The sequence below is a fragment of the Peromyscus maniculatus genome, chromosome X (genome assembly GCF_049852395.1).
Source record: "Peromyscus maniculatus bairdii isolate BWxNUB_F1_BW_parent chromosome X, HU_Pman_BW_mat_3.1, whole genome shotgun sequence".
Lineage (NCBI taxonomy): Eukaryota > Metazoa > Chordata > Mammalia > Rodentia > Cricetidae > Peromyscus > Peromyscus maniculatus.
The window spans coordinates 110,150,592-110,172,481 of record NC_134875.1 but is presented as its reverse complement, the minus strand read 5'-3'; the positions used below and the strand labels follow the sequence as shown (position 1 = coordinate 110,172,481).

At 39.4% G+C, this 21,890-nt stretch overlaps 1 protein-coding gene across 3 annotated transcripts in view; it reads right to left on the bottom strand.

Moving 5' to 3' along the window:
* The window catches only part of Smpx (small muscle protein X-linked), a 51,959-nt gene extending 30,649 nt beyond the window's left edge, over positions 1-21,310 (bottom strand). The window contains exons 1-3 of one of the 3 annotated variants that reach the window (XM_006973249.4): positions 21,068-21,310; positions 16,839-16,895; positions 4,353-4,439 (exon numbers count right to left, since the gene is read on the bottom strand). In XM_006973249.4, coding sequence (XP_006973311.1) covers positions 4,353-4,439; positions 16,839-16,877 — 126 coding nt within the window. In that variant the 5' untranslated portion in view covers positions 16,878-16,895; positions 21,068-21,310. Of the gene's footprint in view, positions 1-4,352; positions 4,440-15,180; positions 15,303-16,838; positions 16,902-17,015; positions 17,087-21,067 lie in introns of those variants that run through there. The other 2 variants (XM_076562501.1, XM_076562502.1) reach the window with 2 other exon arrangements.
* Between the last annotated feature and the right edge of the window lie 580 nt (positions 21,311-21,890).

The following is a 21,890-nucleotide window of genomic DNA, read 5'->3' as shown; positions in this document are numbered from 1 at the left end:
GTAGACAGGGACTCCTCCCAGGAGAAATTTAGGTAGGAGAGTTGGCCTTAGAGTCACATTGAGGTCTGGGTTTCTTCCACCAAGCCCCTCCCTCTTCTTCCCCTGCATCTGTGTCTCAGCATCTCTCCTGTAGCTCTCTCCTCTCTTTCCTTATAAGTGTTTTGCCCCAATAAATACTCTGTACCTTAAATACCTGCTTCTTAGAGGACTCAGACTGACATAGTTCCCAGTGCAGAACTGTTATAGCTCCATCTGCTTAACCAAGGATTGGGTAAACCAATTGTGTGTGTGTGTGTGTGTGTGTGTGTGTGTGTGTGTGTGTGTGTGTGTGTATACACATGTCAGAGACAAGAAAGTGCACATTTGCTTCCTGTGAAGGACAGCGTTAAAGCTAGTGCTGTTAGTCCAGGTCTGGTGCCTGCCTGTGTCTCCTTCTCAAATTTAGCACCTAGAGGCAGAATGTATTCAAGCTTCCCTGAACTCTGACAAATCTCTAGGTAGATATGTCCCTTATAGATATGTTTTTAAATTGTTTATTGGGGGGGATGAGTAGGCATAAAGACTGAGGTGTTATTCCTCTTGTAAGGGCTAATGGGACTTCCTGTAGTTACTTTCTGTGAAGCTGGTACAGTGCTGACTAAATAGCTAATGTGCCACCCACACTAAATGATTAAGTAACTCAATGAGGATGTATCTGTTGCAAATCCTTGGAAGATATTGTTTCCTTAGGTCCATATACAGAGTGCCTGGCTTCTTTTCTCCATGCACACATATTCATCATTTGTAAGTGTAGATACAGAAAAGGTCATTAAAATGGTAAAACACCCATTTGAAGAACCAGGTATTCCAGAATGTTCTTTGCTGGGCTTTCAGGAAGGAATTTTTAACAAGGCTGTAAAAGTGTTGCTTCTTCTTAAATATATGTAGCAATGAAATGAAAAATGTTTCAGCACTTATAAATGCTCCCACGGTTGGAGGTGGGTAGATCTTAATAAAGAAGCATGAAGAGAAAAATGTTTCTAGATCCTTCTGGTAAGTTCCCAGGTGAATCACTTCCAGGACCGGCACATTTAACACATACAGCCAACATCTACACTTACGTGTCTGGGGGCAGATTTATAAGGTGAACTTACACAGATTAATAATGGTAATATTTAATACTAGACATCTTCCTATCATGTTATTAAGACCTCAATGGACTGGTTTCTTTTTCATTTTCTTATCAAAACAAGGCTTGGCATTTGATTTAGTAAGGTGGCATATAATGGAGACTGTCACTATGTTTAATAATTTGATAGTATGATATTGTTGAGGAAGCAGGGCACATTTTTACACTGAAGTTCTACTACCTTTTAAAAACAATGGAAATCAGATTCCTCTGCTTCTGTGAATGAGTTATTATAAGAATTACAGTAAACTAAAGCATGAATAAAGAGGGTTTGACTTGAATAATGGAAGATAGCCCTTTTCATAGATATCCCAACTCAGCAGGGAACTAGAGGCTATTTATTCTTCAGTGTAAATGAAGAGAATGTGAGGGAAACCTTACCAAGCCTAGCATCATTCCCCACTTCAGTGACAATTCTGTGAAGGGAAATGCCTGCCTTGGGAATCACAGAGAATTTGCCAAACTTTGCAGTGTGGTGAAGCATTTCTAAGCTACCTCATCTTCATGACCTTCTTTGCTACCAGATACCCAACTGAGTTTTTCCCCAGGCTCTTATATGAGGCAAGAGAGTTTGACCTACTTATTCATGTTCAAAACCAAAAACTCACTGACATCAGCAAACACTATTAGCTGTTCTAAGATACATGTGCTAAATCATTTAATTCTCACACCAGCTCTACAGATCTGCTTTTTTCCCTACCTCACCATTGAGACTAAGATATGGAAAAGCTAAAAAACAAAAATAAAAAATTGCCCAAAGCCTCGCAACTAAGAAGTGACTGAACTAGAATTAAATAATATGTTTGCATCTTGTGAAGGGACAAGATGATAAGGAAATATTCAAAAGAAAGTCCCAATGCATTATTATGTAGTGTATTAAGAATAATGATATTTTAGTTAAAGAGTGATTTGAAGGCTTAGAAATGGCTCATCAGGACCCTCAGGTTACTTCAAACAAACAACTGTTTTTCTAATGCAAAAGGATGTGGATAGAAGTCCCCTGTACCTGGTGCATGCCTATATCTAACAAGCCAAATCTGGAAGGCACAGTCCATGGCTGTAGGCAAAGCAAAGGGCTGGTCAGAAGCCCCAGGTACACAAAAGACAGCCAGTGGTCACACACCTTGTCAGAGAGCCAATGACTCGGGCCCTTTTTCTGCTGGGATACGTCCATTTGTTCACTTCTTAGAGAATGACAAGATCAAAAAACCTTCTGAGTTTACCTGGGGGGTCTAACCTGGCTAGGACAGAGGTAAGCTGTTCTGGTTATTGATGGTGTGCTACAAATCACACGTTATTACTCAAATTCTGTTAGCATTGGGCTTGGCAACAAATCTGAACTCTATGAATGTAAGCAATTCTCAGTTTGAAAATACAGATTACAGTAATGAATGTGGATGTGGAAATTATTCTGAATTTACATTCAAGTTCCTCATTCAAACTATGCCACAGAAGGTAACTAGGGCCGCAAGCCAACCCACAAAAATCCTATTTAATGCACCTTGTAGCTAAGACAAACTACTCAATGACTCCCCTTGTGATGTTTCTCTGGGAAATTTACTCTGAGGCCCAAAACAGAGTTTGAACTGTGATGTCACTTCGTCCCTCAAACCCCACAAGCTCTAAGAGCCCCTATCTGTTTGTATTGGGTAAGGAACGGCCTTAGCTCTCTGCTCAACCAAATGAACCCCAAGAACAAGGAGTGCCACAATGTATAGACCATCCCTAGGGGCTCAGGATCTCTGTGGATATCTCACTCTCTCTACCCTATGAGAAATATCAATTAGCCGTTTGAATACATGAGTGGTCAGAAAATATATTGTCACAATCCAAGTGATATAGGTCCTTAGTAGTTTTTTACAGTATGTCCAAACCAGCAGGCTAGGGATAAGAAAAGAGTGATAGAAAGGGTCTTCCCTAAGCCTCCTAAGCAAGATATTCATGTACAGGGAAGAACCTAATGCTGCCTGCCCAACAGAGAGAAAAGAAGAAGTGAGTCCCACACCACTGTTATATCAGCCAATTTCACAAGAAAAGAGGACTAAGCTACCTTCTAACTATCTGTCATAGTGACAGATACAGCTTAAGAGGAAGGTGAGGAAGAATAACACAATGGTAAATAAATGGAGGTGAGCACAGAGTCCCACGGCCATCCCTTCAAACTCCCCAGGCCTCTTACAACCTGCAGAGCAAGAGGCCTGGAGTCTTTCACAAAAATTGGATAATCAGGGCAATTTCTGAAGAACTGGTTATTTATCACATACCTACCAGACTATACCATGTCCATTATTCCATTTATTCCTTCCTGACAGCAATCCTCTGAGGGATGGAGGAGATCCTGCTTCGCTAACACAAATTCATCTACTTGACCCAAGTCCCAGACAGAAGAATCAGTAGCTGAAATTCCAAAATTTGGTGATACTATTCAAATACTACACTTCCACCTCTCAAAAAAAAAAATCTCTTGATCTGAGGCTAAAGCCAAGGAGCTAGGATCATGATGAGGAAAGTGCACAGATGAAAAAGTTAGAATCAGGACCAAGGTCGGTTAAGGAAAGTTTAAGATAGTGGGCAAAATATAGAAGCCATAAAAATCCTTACCTTTTAAAATGGGCTGATTTTTGTGTTAATAAAATGTTCTAAAACCTTAATCCCAGCTCCCTCAGAATCAGCAGAAAAGTCACACACAAGTCAATACACCTGAGGAGGGCACTTGTTTCTGCTTGATACATTTCTTCATTTCCATCTCTATTTTAGCAAGGGATTTCAATTGGACAGGGAGTAAAGAATAGGGAAATACAGGGAGGGAGACCAGATAGCCTCTTTCAGAAAGCCTTCTTTTTAAAGGAAGATCAGGTGACTGTTTGAATCTGAAAGTAATTGCGCTTACTTACTGAGCTCTAATTGAGGTTAATCTCCCATCAGAAGCCGCACCACACACAGCTTGCTCAGTTTACTCATAGACCCTGAGTAAAAACTTACCAAACAAGTGGCTAGTGCTAACCCCAAAGTACCCGTGCACAAATTCAGCTGATACCTGCAAGTCAAGCAACTTTGGCAGACACTTAACACTGGCTGAAGTGGAAGGGAAGCACAGAATTTCCCTGCTAACTGAGAAACCTAGCCTCCGGGAAGACTGTGGAGGGAGCAGGCCTTGCTTATCTCTGTTAGCTCTCTTCCTCACCTCCTCTGCTTGAGGCATACTCTCTTTCCTTTTGGGAGGCTGTCCAGCTCCTGGGCGAAAGGCTCCCATTGGAATATTGATATTTGCCTAAAAGAGAAAACAGGGTAAATTTAGCTTAAGAATAGTAAGAAATTGCAGTGACATTCTAAGACAGCAATCATCATGAGGAAAATGCTTCTGAAAACTACATCTTCAAAGCTTTTTATCTAAGAAAAATTGCTGTAACAACAGCATAAAAAATATGCAAAAGAAAATTTCACTTCCATTTATTACACATTCCTGGTATTCATCCTTAGGTCTGTGCAGTGATTTTATAATTCTTTATTGGATGGAAGAATTTTTGAAGACAGATCGTTCTGGCCGTTGCCCTCCTGTGGTGCATATTATTTTCCCCTTTCAGTGAAGAGGAAGGAACACATAATGATAGGAAAGGAGGAAAGAGCATCCACAGATGCTATACCACATTTAGTTCTCCATCAGTTTCTTTCATATGTACAATGATGAGGGTGCTTCCACACTTTGCAAATTGTCACCCCCTTCCTGTAGCATCCTGGCACTGTTCTAGCATCACCTCAGCTTTCTGAGTCGACATTCTTCTATCTTCTCCCCAACACTGTCATGTGTGGGACAGTAAGGAAAAAGGACAGTGCTATAAAATCAATTTCCTTTTTTAATAAAAATGCAATTATTGTCCTCTATTAAGATGAAATACTAATCTCCTTCAGTGGCAAGCATAAAATACTTTCTTGTAAACATGAAATACTTCAAACACTAAAATATGTAAGAATATGTTGACACAGTAATTTGAACTTGAGAAGATAATATGCAAATTTAAATTTCACCCATATTTCTAAAGACATCAAGAGGTGAAAATGTTTAATACTTAACCAACAATGTCTTCAAACAGTAGTATTGCTCAAATAAAACATGCGTTAAACAGTTTTAAAAATGAGAATGCATTTTTCCACTGAAGATAAAATGTTGCCTTATAAGTAATTGGATATATGGGCTTTAAAAAGGTGAAATTTCATTTTGATATGAGTGAAAATGATGCCTAAGCAAAAGGGGCAAAATGTTTTGTCAACTTGTGACACAGAGTGGATGATTTGGGTACCACACCAAATGAAATTAAGAAGTCCATTTGGAGCCACCTGGTTTATGCTCTGTTGCCAGGGTAATGATTAAGCCATAACATATGAAATAGCCAGTGGCATTGTTCATACAACATGGCAGGTCTACGTTTTGCCTCAAAGGAGAGCAGGCTTGAAAACCCTCCTTTGTGCTAAAATAATGCTGATCCCACAAAAAGGAAACAAGTTTCAGAGTATTGGCAACAAATAGCATCAAAGATACATCATTTTGATTCCAAGAAGTATTTTTCATCAGCATGTATCATAACAGAGACACATAAGATGGAGGGAAAGATAGATCTTATGTTCTGAAAAATATGGAGTAAAATTTCATAAATCTCATGAGATCATGATCTTACTATGTTGCCCAGGCTAGCCTCAAGCTCAAGTGGTCCTTCTGCTTCAGTTTCCCCAATAACTGGAATTTCAAAAAGGCATCATCTCTCCAGATCACCTCTTATGATTTTACTTTATTTCTTAGGAGGACATAAAAAATGCTATTCACTAGGGATGTGTCTTGGTGCCCACTTAGATCACATGAAACTCTCAGATACAGCACCACAAAGAGTCAAGACTGAATAAATTATTAGTATTTCACATTTGACAATATTTAGACTGAATGACATACATAGAGGCTTGAAATAAGACCAAAACAATGTGAACAGATTCAGAGATGATATTGGACCAATAGACTACAGACTATTTCCTCTACTACAATTTGGATGAAAGAAGAAAAGGGTCAATTCAATGACTATTTGAGAGAAGAGTAATTAATTAAAAGTTCATGCCGGGCAGTGATGGCACACGCCTTTAATCCCAGCCCTGGGAGGCAGAGGCAGGCGGATCTCTGTGAGTTTGAGGCCAGCCTGGGCTACAGAGTGAGTTCCAGGAAAGGCGCAAAGCTACACAGAGAAACCCTGTCTCAAAAAAACAAAAACAAAAAAAAATTCAGTTAGAGCCTCATGCAGTGCCACACACCGGAAATCCCAGTGAAATCCCAGTACTTGATGGCTGAGGCAAAGGATTGTGAGTTTGGGGCTATTCTGGGCTACAAAGAAAGACCCTGACCTCACCTCTCCTGAAGAAGAAGTTTATTTAGAGCACCTCATTCAACCCATTTATTATGAATCTATGGGAAATGCCTTCCTAGTAGTGAATTTGGGGTAAAATACTGTTTCTGAAAGACTTGGGTTTTAAGCCATTTAATCAAGATTATGCTTTATAATCAAATGTAGTTTTCAGTAAGGAAACATGCAAAGGTGATCCTTAACAATATTGTAGTTCGTGTTTTGGGGCAACAACATTTTCTTATTTGAGATTAATCTTAGAACCTCTTGTAGTCTCTCCATAGGTGGTTTATAAGATTGAAGGAGAGCTGGTATATTCTTTCTAAGTGAAAAAAATGACAGCTGTTCTCTGCCTCATTATCCCAATTTATAGTAGAAATAATGGGCTACTTCATGATTTTTAAACCTCTTAACCATGGAACCCTTCCTTCAAGTAAAGCAATGTAAGGACTTGTGAAATGCAAAATAGTATTCATCAAAGAAACTTCTCTTTGCTACAGATAGGGAATATTACAGAAAACCACAACTAGTCAAAATGCAGAGAACAGCTGACCATAGGATGTCCAGCTCTTATGGATACATCTACTGTACAACTCCTGCACATAAGGCTCAGACCATATCGCAGAAGAGAGTGAAGAAAGGACCAGGGATTCTGCTGTTAGGTTGTGTCTCCTAGAAATGACAGGGAAGCTTCATCCAGGATACCTCAGCAATATGGCTGCCTAAAGAAGACCTAAACAAGGACAATACCAATAGACATGCTAACATTGAAAGGGGAAAGCTCGTGGAGTTCCATCCCTAGACAAAGAACCACAGGCAACTAAGGAATGTTGAGACCGGAAAAAATAGTCTTCCCTAAGAATGATCCCCCTAATTGGTTATGTGATAGCAACTGGTCAGCCCTGAAATTATATACATACAAGTAACACTAAACTAGACTCAAAAAACTATATTTATACAATTAAAGGAACGGGGCCATGGATTTGAGAGGGAGCAAGGGTTGGAGAGGGGAAAGGAAAGGAGAGAAATTATGTAATTATATTTTAAGTTCAAAAAATTAAAACACATATTACCTAACAAAAAGAAAAATGCAAAATAGGTAGAAAAGGAGGGTTCATAACCTTCTCTTCACAACATTCAGTCTTGTGAAGTTAAGATCATCATCTTTGGAGCTGGAGAGATGGCTCAGCCGTTAAAGGCTAGGCTCACAACCAAAAATATAAGATCAATCATCTTTGTTTGACTGGTAAACAGATTAAACCTCAAAGAGTTTAAAGTTTATGATCAAGGTCACATAAACAGTACAACAAACAAAGGCTACATTTCCAAATCAAATTTTTATAGTTAACCTTCTGTTCTACCAATCCAGTCTCCCAAGAGTTCTTTTCTTTGGGCTAAAATTGGTTCTAACCAGCTCTAAAATCGCAGACTTATACTTTGAGAGTAACCTTTGAAAAGAACACAAAATGCATACTTTTGGAATAGATGCCAAACAAAAACTACATTGAAAAATGAGCCATTAACTCAATGACATGACACTTTTTCTTCTTGAAGGCATCACTCAAGAAATCAGGAGCCTAAATGGGTTTTTAGAACAGCAAATATTGATGGGAACAAAAGCAGCCTGAAACCATGTTGAGCATCCAAGCATTACAGTGCATCAGTAAGGGAGTATAAGAGCAGTGCTTTGTCAAATGTGTTATACACTACACTAGTAATAAGATAATTAGCAAGGCTTCATTATTATAATTGTAGGGCAGTGATATTTGAGTGACAAATTATAGGCTACATTATAGCCATAAGAAAAAATCCTTATAACTTGAATTTGATGGGAAAATGTAGACCTGTAGATCAGTTTTTCTTCCCAGAAAATTGAGTCTTATTTTTGCCTTTTCACTGCCTTGCTCTAAGTCTGAATATAAATAAAAAACCTTTTCAATCACTCAGTACTTCCATCTGTAGGCAGAAGTATCTGTCCCACCAGCAACTACCAAATATCCAGCAGCTGCTTCCTAAATAATTAACTCAGAGGCTTAGTATTATTATTAATTATAAATGCTCGGCCAGTAGCTCAGGCTTATTACCAACTAGCTCTTACACTTAAATTAGCCCATTATTCTTTCTCAACCCATTCCTATTACTCTGTTTTGCCATGTGGCTTCATGGCGTTATCTGTTCTCTCACATCTTGTTTCTCCTAGCAACAGCTTGCTTAGTCTCCCTGACCCCGCCTTTCTTCTCTCTCTGTCTATCTTGGATTTCCTGCCTGGCTCCATTCTGCCCTGCCATAGGCCAATGTAGCTTTATTTATAAGCCAGTGTGAGCAACATATATTCACAGTGTACAGAAAGACATCCCACAGCATCTATTTGTAGTCTGAGTGTGGTACTTGCTATTCAAATTGTGTATAATGCAAGCTATACTTTTTAACTTTATTTTTTTCCAACATAGTATTTTTACTGATTCTTTGGGGATTTCACATCATACATCCCTATCACATTTGCTTCGCAGTCTTTCCCTATTCACTCCCCCACCCTTGTGACCTTCCCCCAGCCAAAAAAAAAAGTCAATTTGTATTAGCTAGACACTCACTGGAGCATGCCCCTTAAATAGAACTGAATCCTTCCCCTCTTGCACACCTGCTGGAAGTCATCTATTGTGGAGGGAAGCACTTAGCATTCTATCACAGTTTTTAAGAGTTCTCTTCTACAGCTTCTTGTTTAGGCATTACTATATCTTTTTTTGTTGGGGGAGGTTGGGGTAGAAGGAGGGGTTGTCACAGAAGTCTTCCATGTCCCTCTTTCTCAACTGTACATCTGCAGTCATCAGTATCACTGCCAAAGCAGATAATTTGATGTTTATGGTTCGCAGGAGCATGGATCATGGCCTCCACATAATTTCTGGTGTCAGCACAGATCACAAACAGACCCAGACAAGGCTTTCGGATGCAGCAGGGGACCATGAACAATCAATATGGCTTTAGGCTGCGGCATAGATCACAGACATTTGCTTGGCCTTCAGTAATAACACAGGCCAAGGATATCAACACAGACCCCAGCTACAGCAGGACCCTGGAGCCCCGGTCTTACTGTGGCCAGGTCTGTGTTGATGTCTGTGACCCATGCTACTACCAAAGGTCACAAGATGTCTGTGGTCTGTGCAGTAACCTGAAGCCATGTTGACATCCGTGGGCAATGCTGCCACAGAGGGGCGGGAACTTTGATGTGGGTGATCTGTGCTGCCACCTGGGGCCATAATGAGGTCTAGATCCATGTCGTCACTGTAAGCTATACTTTTGCTTTCTTTGTTTGTTTGTTTTTCAAAACAGTGTTTCTCTGTAGTCCTGTCTGTCCTGGAACTCACTCTGTAGACCAGGCTGGCCTTGAACTCAGAGATCCGCCTGCCTCTGCCTCCCACATGCTAGAATTAAAGGCATGCACCACAACCACCTAGCTAGCTATACTTCTTTATATTAGAACAAAAAACACAGAAAGTGCTTGACATGAATGACCTAGAATCAATATTAAGATGTGAATCTATATACAATCTCTATAAATACAAAGGAAGAAGGTCCTTGGGTTTTTTGTTTCCTTTTGCAATTCAACTCTTATTTCATTTTTTTGTTGTTTGTTCTTGTTTTTTGAGTCAGGATTTCTCTGTATAGTCCTGGCTGTGCTGAAACTTGCTCTATAAACCAATCAAACTCAGATATTCTCCTGCCTCTGCTCCCCAAGTGTTGGGATTAAAGTCATTCACCAACACCTCAAAGCTTGCTATTCTTATTTCTTGTTCCTGTTTGAAGTTTATGCATGTTAGATTCTTGAAATACGCCCCAGATGCAGCAGATCTGCTTCATCACCTTCCCAAGCTATACATAATTTGTTACATTCTCTAAATTGGAAATGGAAAAAAATATAACAGGTCATCTTTGGCTAGAGCAGGATAATGTTTCCTGTTAGAAGATCTATCTGATGTGAAATTAATACTGCTCTTGATCTCACCAGGTGAAGAAAAGTAGAAAGAATTCCCTGTAAGTTAATTCCACCACTCCCTTAATTATTTGTATTGTTCTCCTTCCTTGGCTCTAGGCTTTGAGCCAGTATGATTCTGGAAACAATATTCCCCCGTGAGTCACTACTCTATGGCTTACAGTGGGATGACATCTTCTTTCCCCAAAGGGTTAGATTTTGATAGCTGCTGCTCACTGGGTTCTGGCAATTCTTACTAAACCTCATTCCACAGCTACTGATCTATCCTCTCCTTTTTTTCTTGTCTCCACTCACTAGCTCTTTTACAGAAACTACTGTGATTTATCTGAACACTGTGTGTTTGCAAGGACTCCCACACCCACTGATGCTATCTTCTGTTTTCAAATGTCCCAGCATGTCTGCCAGTATCGATGGCCTCCTGTGTGCCATTCTCCTATGGTAGACAGGAAAGCCTGTAGGTTTGTATGTTTCAGAATTTCTTTCTGCTATGTCTTGTTCTTGGGCCTTGTCCTTCTCTGAATGAATTGCAACATGACATTTTGAGATTTATAGTATCTTTACTGAAGATTTGCAGAAAGAAGTGTGCTTTTAGACTAGAAAATGAGATTTTTTTGATATATTAGCCTAAAATAAGAGGTACAAAAGAGCACACACCTCTACTAACTAAGAGATAGATGATTCATTTTGAAATAAAATTCTACAGCAGTAGAATGCATAAAGACCTAGAAATACCTGAAATGTGGAATTGATTCAAAACACCAAACTTTCCCACTCAACAGTTTTGAGAAACTCCCACGCAGTCACTCTTTTTCACCCATGATGTTTCATTCTGCAAGGTCTCCCCCCAAACACTCTGTTCTCAACATTTTTTGTTCTCTTCAATTTCCTGAATGACTCAACTGTAATCTTGTCATCCGTGGTAAAGCAGATTTCAAGAATGTACTGTACAGCTTTTAAGACAATGTGCATAATTGGTTGGGGGACAGGTTATATTTCTAAAGCACTTGTAAATGTCAGCATTAAAAGCATGACATCTTGTAGTCAGGGTATGACTTCTTGCCTCATGTCACAATGTTGGAGCCTCCATCAAAGCATCAGAAAGCATTGGCTGGAGTAACACCAAACCTACTTGAGAGTTAAACTGCTATATTCAAATTCTTGCTACACTTTGAAGAAACCAGCATTGAAAATCATAAACAGTGTGTTTGAGTAGTTTATGTAAGAAAGAAACAGTAGACCTATGATCAAAGAAAAGGTCTTGCCTCTATAGGAAAACAAACATCAAATGAAAGTTAAAATTCTTTTTTAATTTAAATAAAATATGAAGGAAAGTATGTGTCATTGTTAGGATTTTTAGCTTAATCAATGATTAGCTGACCAGCCACACAGGATGGTAGTCTGCTCCTTTGTAGTAAGGACTGTCATACACTTAGAATCCTTTTTTAAAACCTGAAATCCAACCCAGGATAAACAGTCCATCAAACCTGTCTGTATACCGCCTTTGCTTTGATGGGAGCTGCTTTCTGTTTCCATGGAGCCTTTATGCCCTGGGCTATGGAGAGTAGAAGAGCACTGATAACGGGTGGATAAAGTAAGTACTAAAATGTGTGGTACAGAAATATTCCATTCTGCATGTGTATTGTGCAGCAAGGGAAATTTTCCCATAATAAGAAACCACATGCTCCCTAACAATGCAAGGCTCAGATAATCATTCCTTTGAATGTGTGATAAAGCAGTTAGATTTAGGATCACATGAAGCTTGATTAAGTCAGTTAAGCCAGAGGTAATATAGTGGCCATACTTGCTTATATTTCAAGACCACATTCATCATGGAATTATTTTGCTTTGTGCTTTTCACTTCAAACCAACTTGCTTTTAATATGACTTTAAGTGGTTATCAGCATCTTCATTCAAAAGACATTTATGAATGTCGGGTGAATTATTTAAGAGGAAAACACAAGTCATCCATGAAAAGATATTGCATCTCAGGTGGACTTGGCACTTGTGGTTTCCCTTGAGATGGTCCACAGCCATTCACTTCTATATCAAGGATGGGTGGAGTTAGCAAGAAAACCATAGAACAGTGCATTTTAGGATCACAGTGAATGACTGAGTCACCTGACTCAGTCTTAGGTAATCCTAGGTACATCAGTTAATTTTTTCAACACTAACTTGCAATGTATGAAAGGTACACTGTACTGTAACTATTTTTGTTATACAAAAATTAAGCCTTAGAAGCTATTCTCAGGAGATGCACAGGCTATTAGAAGCTGGTCAGGGCTTTAAAGGTCATTTGATACAACATCTTCTATTTACAAATCATGAGTACTATTTTAGTCAAATCACATAGCACAGCCACAACTAGGGCATAAGTCTCTTTTCTAGTCAGTCATGATGCTCTTAGATCTCAAGAGACAGGACAAATACCAGAAAGAATGGATCAATGTCAACCCAGAGATGACTGGCTGTGTGAGCTGAGGCCCTGAGAGGCCTGTGAGGACTCCCAAAATTGGTGTGCTCAGAAGGGCCAGAAGATACAGCCAATGGCTGGTATCACTTGTTCTCATTAGAGAAAGCCACTGCACAGATGGCTGATGGCATTAGATTTCTCAGCAGTTCTAACTTTCCCTGCCACCTGTCATGTCACATCCCTTCAATTGAAGGGAACAGACCCAGTGTACAGAGTGTGCTGATGTCGCCTTGGTTGCAGCTCTATTATAATCAACAATGGGATTGTCAAGTTGCAATCCACAGGACAAATGCAACCCACCACCTAAATTTTAAATTTTAAACAAGCCATTGGGAAACAGGCACATTCATTCACTTATGGCTTTGTGATTGCTTCAGAAAATAATAGCAGAGATGACAGTTGAAGCAGACCAAACAATTCAAAGCCTAACATATTTACAGTCTATCTGGTTCTTTCTAGAAAATGTCTTGTCAACATCTGATATAAAACTTTACAAGCAGCTTAAAGAGCTCTCTCTAGTCTGGGGAAAAGTAAACTGGCTCCTTCAAAATGTTTTGATGCCATTAGCTGAGACTTAATGCAGTGGGGAATAACGGTCATCTTCAGCAAATATGAAAGACAGCTATCTACCTTTTGTAAGGATGAGCCTAGTCTATCTATCCTCCATGTTACTTTGGTACATGGGGGAAATGGAGTTCCTTGCATTGCATAGGCAGATGACTCATCTTTTAAGGAGTGTGTGTACTGTGTACCAGAAACAGAGATTTGTGATGAACTATCTAGTTTATTCATTATAGTAGTCCTGTTACATAGCAGTGTTTGTCCCAATTTTTACAGAAAAGTAAATTAAGGATGCTTAAAGTCACAGATATTTGTAACTGATGACTGATCAATGGGTGGTAACAGCAATTTATTAAGTAATTACTATCATTTGGACACTGGCCTAGCATCTACATGTATTAAATTCATTTCATACTTGCAGAAACACTATGAAACATGTCCTGCTACTATTTCCATTAACAGATAAAAGATGGAGGACAGACAAGATAAACTACTTGCCCAAAGTCATGTAGGTATTAAGTACTGCAAGCTATGAGCTTATCAAGAACAGAGATGAGGTGTCAACTCATTGTTGTGTACAATACTCCTGGCACATACTATGCCCCCCTGAAAATGGCAGTTGAATAGAACTGTAGATAAGAGTCTAGTAAAAACAAGTGGTTATAGACTGGAAAGATGAGTCAGAGGTTAAGAGCACTAGCTGCTCTTTCAGAGGACCCAGGTTCCTTTCCCAGTACTCACATGGTGGATCTGACTCCCTCTTCAGGCTTCTGTGGGCACTGGGCACCAGGCACAGGTGGTGCACATACATACATCCAGGCAAAACATCCACACACAAAAAGATAGAGTAATTTTAAAAAAATGAAGTGACTAAAGTGTGTTAATTATACCATTTAAGAGCATCCTATGATATTTACACAATTGGAGTATTCTCTCATCAGATTTTGTGTTTGCTCCAGAGAAAATCATAATCTAATGTTCCTACTATGAACTGTTTTGTATTGTGTCACAACTTTGATGTTTGTTTAATGTGCCCTGTTTAAGGTTAATGTAAGGATGATAGGAAAATATCAGATAGTGCTGACACTAGCCACAACAAAAAATATTTCATTTGAAAGTGCATTAAATAGGTCTTTCGGTGAAACATCAAATATATTGAAAGAGACAACACCACATCCATAAGGAACCACTGATTGCCCTTGTTGGTAAAGTGGATGGATTTTTTGTAATACAGCATAATAACAGCTATTGAGAATGGTCAATAGCAGCTTTTTAAATATTGCAGACCTTAAAATACATCAAGGTCAAATTTAGTAAATAAAATGCTGGTGAATTTTCAGTGGAGATTTGTGTGAGCCAGAGGGCACTAAGGAAGAAAAATCAATACACTTTCAGCTTTAAAAGGAAGGGATGAAAAAGCAGCTTGATAGTGTTTTGAAAAATAAAAAGGAAATTTTCTGTTTAGCACTTCAAGAGCTTGGAGTGCAGCAATCAAAACTCTGACATAAACTACCCTTGTGATATAAATAGAATAATGGCTGGTCTCCAATGATAGCTTACTATGCTATTTTGGGGGTCTCATTTGTTAATTCCTAAACAGAACTACTATTACCTCCATTCCACAGGTTTGCAGATGGAGGTCTAGAGGGGTAAAACAGCAGGAAGTCCTTTTCCACGTTTCTGCACCAGCACAAGATGGATTCAGGACTGCAGTCTGTTTCAGAGTCCGTGCTACTATTTGAATATCATGTAAAAGAGAAGATTCAAGGCTCAAGGTTCACAGGTCCAGGTGACAAAATAATGGCAGTGGGCACGGTTTTGTCAGTGTACATAAGAGACTCACTAGATAGGGATAGCAGAATGCCAACTGTCAACATGTGAAAGGAAATCCTTGCCAAATGCATAGGCCCCTCCTTGGGCTTGCTCAGTGACAGGTTTCCAGAGACTGGTATATGTCCTGCCATTTAAGAACGCCATCAATTTAAGGGTATGCATTAGTCATGACAAGTAAAGATCTGTCTCTCCAACACCCTTCACCACTGCTGTGTACTAGGATTTCTCAAACCTTCAACAGCATGTTCACAGCCTGGCTGAATGTTCACAGAGCACTCCAAAGCTCAGTCAGCCATTTGTCACTGTGTTTATGCTGTGTTTAGTGCATCAGAATTACAATACTCAGGAGCCACTGAGTGCTCTGCAGCATTCAGAAAAGGCCAGGAAAGGAAAGAAGTTTCTTTGGAGAAAGCACAGTTAGATTCTGTGCTGACAATAGGAAGACAGAATTTGACAGTAAAGTATTGTGCCCAGGGGTGGGAGCTATTTGAGAGTTAAACTCAGAGCCCTCAAAAAAAAAAAAATAACAGATTAAGTCTTTAGTAAAAACACGTACTGAAAGTTATTTTCATATTGTATCTACATTCCAAATGCCTGCTCCTCCATCTCCTCTTTGTGGATGACACTTAAGCCAGTTTAAGCAACCAACAAGTTTGTTGGAATGACATGAGGAAAATTAATAATATATGAACTTAAACTCACAAGGCTTTGGAAGAACTGTTGACTTTAAAAGGTTATTGTTTAAAGAAAGATTTATTTTATTTTATTAGTGCTGGGAATTAAATTCAGAGCTGTATACATACAATTTGTGTGCTCTACTACTGAGCTAAACCTCCGGCCCCAAAATATATATTTGAAACAAATGAGTCAAGCAAACTGTGACCTACTGTTATATCTGCATATCAGTTGATTACAAAAATTAAAATTGAATTTTCTATTCTCTATCAATGGACATATAAAAATCCCATATAAACAAACATATTTTAATTAGCCTGTAATAGCTATATATCCTTATGGGAAACAGTATATTTTAGTACTATATTTTTATACATGCATACCAGATATACTGATCAAATTAGATTAAGTAGTATTTCCCACTCTTTGTTATTTTGGGGCCTTCTGGAGCCTCTCTCTGGTTCTTCATAAAGGATAGAATAGGTTATTGTGAATCTAGTACCTTTTGTAGAATGTAATTCTCATTTATAAACTTTGTCTTACGATTCAGAGCAATCAAAAGTAGCTTCGGTTCTCAGTTCCACCCTATCAGTTTTATTTCTCAGTTCTGCCCCCTAAGTCTTATAAAGAGGAACGTTCTTTTTTTTTTTTTCTTAAAGTTAATAATCAGTTAGAAATGAACAATCGCAGTTGGTATGACTTACTAAGGAATCGGACCAGAAGCCACCGAGTTGATGGTAAAACACAAATATACCTACTTACCTGGATGGCTCTAACATTGGAAATTGGCTGTTTCGACATATTCACGAGATCTTATCCCTAAAATAAAAAACAAAAACAAAGAACACACTGTTAGAGGTGGCAGCCTTCAGATTCAAGGTCTTGATAAATTAGAATTTTAACTCATGATTCAACTGGGCAGTCGCCCCTTTCACTGGCCATATATTCTTTCAGTCTCAGTTTCTGTAGTTACTTGGAGACTCTCCTTCCCAATGCCTCTGGGAGAGGGAACACTAGAGCACCTCGATAAATCATTCAAGAGGAGATATACTGAGATGCCTTGCCCCTGATGCAAATGATAGGTGATCAGAAACTTGAAAGGCCCTATCATCTCTTTCCCTGCCCTCTTGACCTTCTGCCAAGAGCAGCAAACTGAAGAGGTGGTGGGAATAAAACACCTTTGTTCGGCCTCAGAGGCTCTCGGCTTGAAACTGAACTTTTGATCTGTACTCACTGTTGCCAGGGCAGCTACTCAGTTCACCAGGGGCAACTATTCTCTGTAGAATACCCAAAGATGTCTCCACTTCCGAATACCCTCTCTCAGCTGTACATATACCTCTCCTCCCAGAGACCTGGGAGACTATCTGAAGAGCTGAGTTGTTTAATCTTCACATATATCCCACCCAACCATCCCTAATAAGCCTAGGCTCTAGACACACTGGAGCCAGAAAGTTCTTTAGCTGTCTTATGTTGTATAATATTTCTTCTGTATGCTGTGAATATGATTTACTCTTTTGTGATTTATGGTTAATAATAAAGCTGTTCAGTCAATAGCAAGGCAGGATAAAGTTAGGCGGGTGGCCAATAGCAAGGCACGATAAAGTTAGATGGCTAACCAATAGCAAGGCAGGATAAAGTTAGGCAGGAAAATCAAACTGAGGACTGGGATGAAGAAGGGCAGAGTCAGGAGAGGTGGGAGCAAGCTTCCCAGGAAGCAAGATGACAGAAGACTGATAAAGCCACTGACTATATGGCAATACATAGATTAATAGAAATGGGTTAATTTAAATGTAAAAGCTAGTTAGTAATAAGCCTGAGCTGTTGGCCGAGCACTCTGTAATTAATATAAGCTTTTGTGTGTTTATTTGCGACCAGGCAGCTGGGACAGAAAAACTCTGCCTTCATTTATAGTCTTCTTTCAGTAGAACTACCTTAGAAGGCAAGTAGAATTATGACTACATATTGGACCCCCCAAAGTGTAGAAGTGTTTTCTTCCCCAACTTTCTTTAAACACATGAGACTTAACTTTGAGCACTGGGACCAAAGCCCATCTAGGGATATAGGCTATGGTTTGCTGGAGCTAAAGGAACAAAGAATAATAATGAACCCAGCTCTGGCCTGTTTTTATAGCTGTCTGTTAAACATCAACCAGAGCAAGTAAAAAGTTAAAAACTCATTGAATTAAAAACATGCTCTGTTCTAAGCCTTAAATAAGTTAACTGAATTCTATCTACTGAGCGCTATGCATATGTGTTAACATATGACTGAATGAACACAGGGAGCAGTATTAATATTTCACACGTGACCTGAAGTTTGGGCAATGTTATTCAATATTTCTAGGTCTGTTTTCTGTTCCTCAAAATGGCCCTGCTTCACAGGTTATGGTAAGATTTGAGTGACATAATGCCTCTGGCAAGGCTTTCTGAACTCCAAAGCGTGGTGTGAATGTTTGTTGCATTATTTCCAAGGGCCACAGCTAACGACTTCTGAATGTTGTCCTCATCTGCAGACAAGTACAGTGAAGAACTGATGCTTGGTCTTGAACACAGAAATAAACGACCAGATAACTTTGGCAAAAATGCAGGGGTTTTTTTTTTTAATTTTAGATCTTAGCTTCTATTCTATGAAGATAAATAATTGTATATTTATTTTAAAAATATCTACAATTATTGTACCTTATATAGTTTGGGGAGCTACGTACATGAAAATAACAGAACTTTTAAAGTTTCAACTAAATGTTTCGCTAGGATATAGGCACTGCTTCCACAATAAGAGTCCAGGAAGACCCAATTTTAATGTAGTTGAAAAAGAAGTAAGAACAACAGATTGAACAATCAAGAATACATTTTTTTCTATGATTAGTTTTAAGTGGAGTGCTACCTTCCATTCAGCATAGAAGAGACGTGAAGAACATTCTAATTTGTCATTCATTCTAGGGTACACAGCTCAATTCCAAAATGAGATGCTTAAAATGGCTTAATTTTTGACGTTTCCACTTGCCAAAAGTTAAGAAAAATAATGCAAAAATTATCATTCTTATAAGACTTTAAAGACCTGAGCACAGTGTTCACTGTGTGTGCAATACAACTAGAGTTGAATTAACATATTTTTGAGACAGGGTTTCTCTGTGTAGCCCTAACTGTCCTGGAACTGGCTCTGTAGACCAGGTTGTCCTCAAACTCACAAAGATCCACCTGCCTCTGCCTCCCAAGTGCTGGGATTAAAGGCGTGTACCACCACCTGGCAACATTGTTTTGTTTTTTTGTTTATGTTACTGTATATTAATTTCAATCATGAGGATTCGGAAATGCCCTTATGTGATTACAGTAGCAAATTGAAATGCAAAAGCAGCAAACAATGAGTGGTTTTACTTATACTACATTGATTTTTGTCCGTGATTTATTGTTTCACTGACAATTTGCACTAACTACTGGATCATAGTATTTTCTGGGCCACTCTGGCCTAACAGATGCATGAACCTTGTCTCCCCTATCTAGCTTTGTTAGATTCTCATTTGTATGTGAATCTTTTCTTAACATCTTCGACCATCTTCAATAGAGACATCTACAGAAAGTCGTTCTCTTTCTGCTCTCATTTCTCACCATCAGGCTACAGAATATTTGTATAAATCAGTTCAGCAGCAGTTCCTGCTGCTCTCATTATTTGCAGAGAAATCAGGGCAAAGCACAGTGATGAATAAAAATAGACAGTGTTCCCTGGCTGTTTCCCTGGTCGAGCATTCACCTCCATCAGGATGTAGAGTGTAGTGCACCTTCCCTCTGCATCTGCGTGCTTCTTCCATGGGTGGAAACAGCAAGCGATGCTTTCTATACTCACCCTACCACCACCCACTTCAGGACCACTGCTTCTGATCCAAATAGGTACTCTTTACAACATGCACTCGCTACGTCTGTCTCCTGGATCTGGCTAAAATTTGAAACACTGCACGTTTGACAAGGCATATATTGACTTTAATAAACTGGTGAGGCTTGCCAACTGAGCACAGGTAAGTTTTCCTGGCAGTCTGTGGGAAATTTTAATGATCTGTATGCTGAGTCATGGATGATAGACCCCTATTTGCTTTTGATTGGGCATCACCTAATATCTAGCTTCTAAATAAAACCCTTCAACTTACTATAACCATCCAACATTAATATCACTAATTTCACAAGAAGAGATTAAGGGGCAAATCAATCGCTGTTTGGAAAGAAGAGCTTTGTGTGTTCTTTTGAAAGGTCAAGGAAATGAGTAAGGCTCTATCTCAAAGGGATTTATCTTCTGTCCTGGAGCTAAAAATAATTCCCAAGGAGGTGGGGAATGATGCTCTGACCACTTCACTATGCTGGGAGGGAAGAGAAAGAGTTTTTGCAGTTCCGTACCTTGGAATCTGGTGTCCATGGAGAGAAGGACACTGAGTGCTGCCCTCTACCCTGCTGGGTACGGGAAAACCGTGACCAAAGCAAAGCTCTCGAAAAGATGATTCTGTCTACATAAGTTTGTTGTTGAGACCAAGCCTGGCACTTAAGGAAAGGAGAGAGGGATTCTAAACTTACGCTGTCTAAACTCTCACAATGGTTTTCATTTAAACAAACAAAAACTAACGTTCCAGCTTTCCTCTGCCTACACTTCTGATTAATTCTCAGCTTAGAGCCTGTTAGCAGTCTGCAGCTGACTGTAACACTAGCCAGCAGAGCTTCAAGGTCATAGTTATCATATCTGGATTGTAGATATTTTTTAACATTTCTGTCAATGAAAACCCCTTTAGTTCAACACACACACACACACACACACACACACACACACACACACACACACACACACACACACACTTACTTTATACAATCAGTGTTATCACCAGTGAGCGGGCAATTGACAAAGAAGCTACACCCAGTACTTAGCAAACTACAAAGTTATGAGTAGTCACTTTACGTCAGTGATCAAAGAAATTTCCTCTAGAAAGTGGAGAGCCAAAGCTGGGTCCTTCTGCTTACCTGCTCTCTGGATTTGTTTACTGCCTGAGGACAGTCCCAAGCAGCCAGGTGAGAAAACACAAAGCTCTTTAGAGGGTAGAAGGAACTCCCGGTGTCGTCTGAGCTGGGATCTCAATTCCAGCGCTTTTCATGTGGCTGAAATAGCTGGAGTGCTCTGGCTCTCCGGTCCTGAGAGCTGCTCCTGGCTTGGGGATAGAGGGGAACTTGGTTTAAGGCTAAGTGTTAAAGAGAATTCCTGTCATAGCTCACAGTTGTTCTTCCTAAATATAGAGTTTGATACAAGCCATAGGCTGGCTGCCTCTGAAAGGCTTGACCGTGTAGAAAGCAGGGCTCAAATATCAGCCTGGAGGTGGCTGTGTTATCTTACTGCCCTCCTAATCTTCCTGAGGAGGCTGGCTGCATTCTCTCACATTTTCTGAGGAGTATAGTGAACTTCAAAATGTCGGAAAAGTCTATCTTTAGCTGTATTATCTAGAGGCCAGAAAATGAGAAAAGGTTCATTAAAAATTGGGGGAAGCAGGGGTGCTGATATCAGACATTGCTCAGATCCAAGCTTGGCCGCTTGGGAGCTGTTAAAGTTATTTAATAATCAGCCCTCAGTAAGCAGTCACCAAATAATAAAATTATACCATTACATCAAACTATAAGACACCACCCTAGTTTGTAGGTCGAACATGGTTAAAAATGGATGGGCTGTCATGATCGCTGGGCTCAGAATCCTTGCTTACTTGGCTCTACTGCTTTTATTGATGCATTGACCTTAGATCTTGGCACAAAAGAGACAACAGAAGAGAACAAAACAAAGGGAAATGTCTACTTTTAG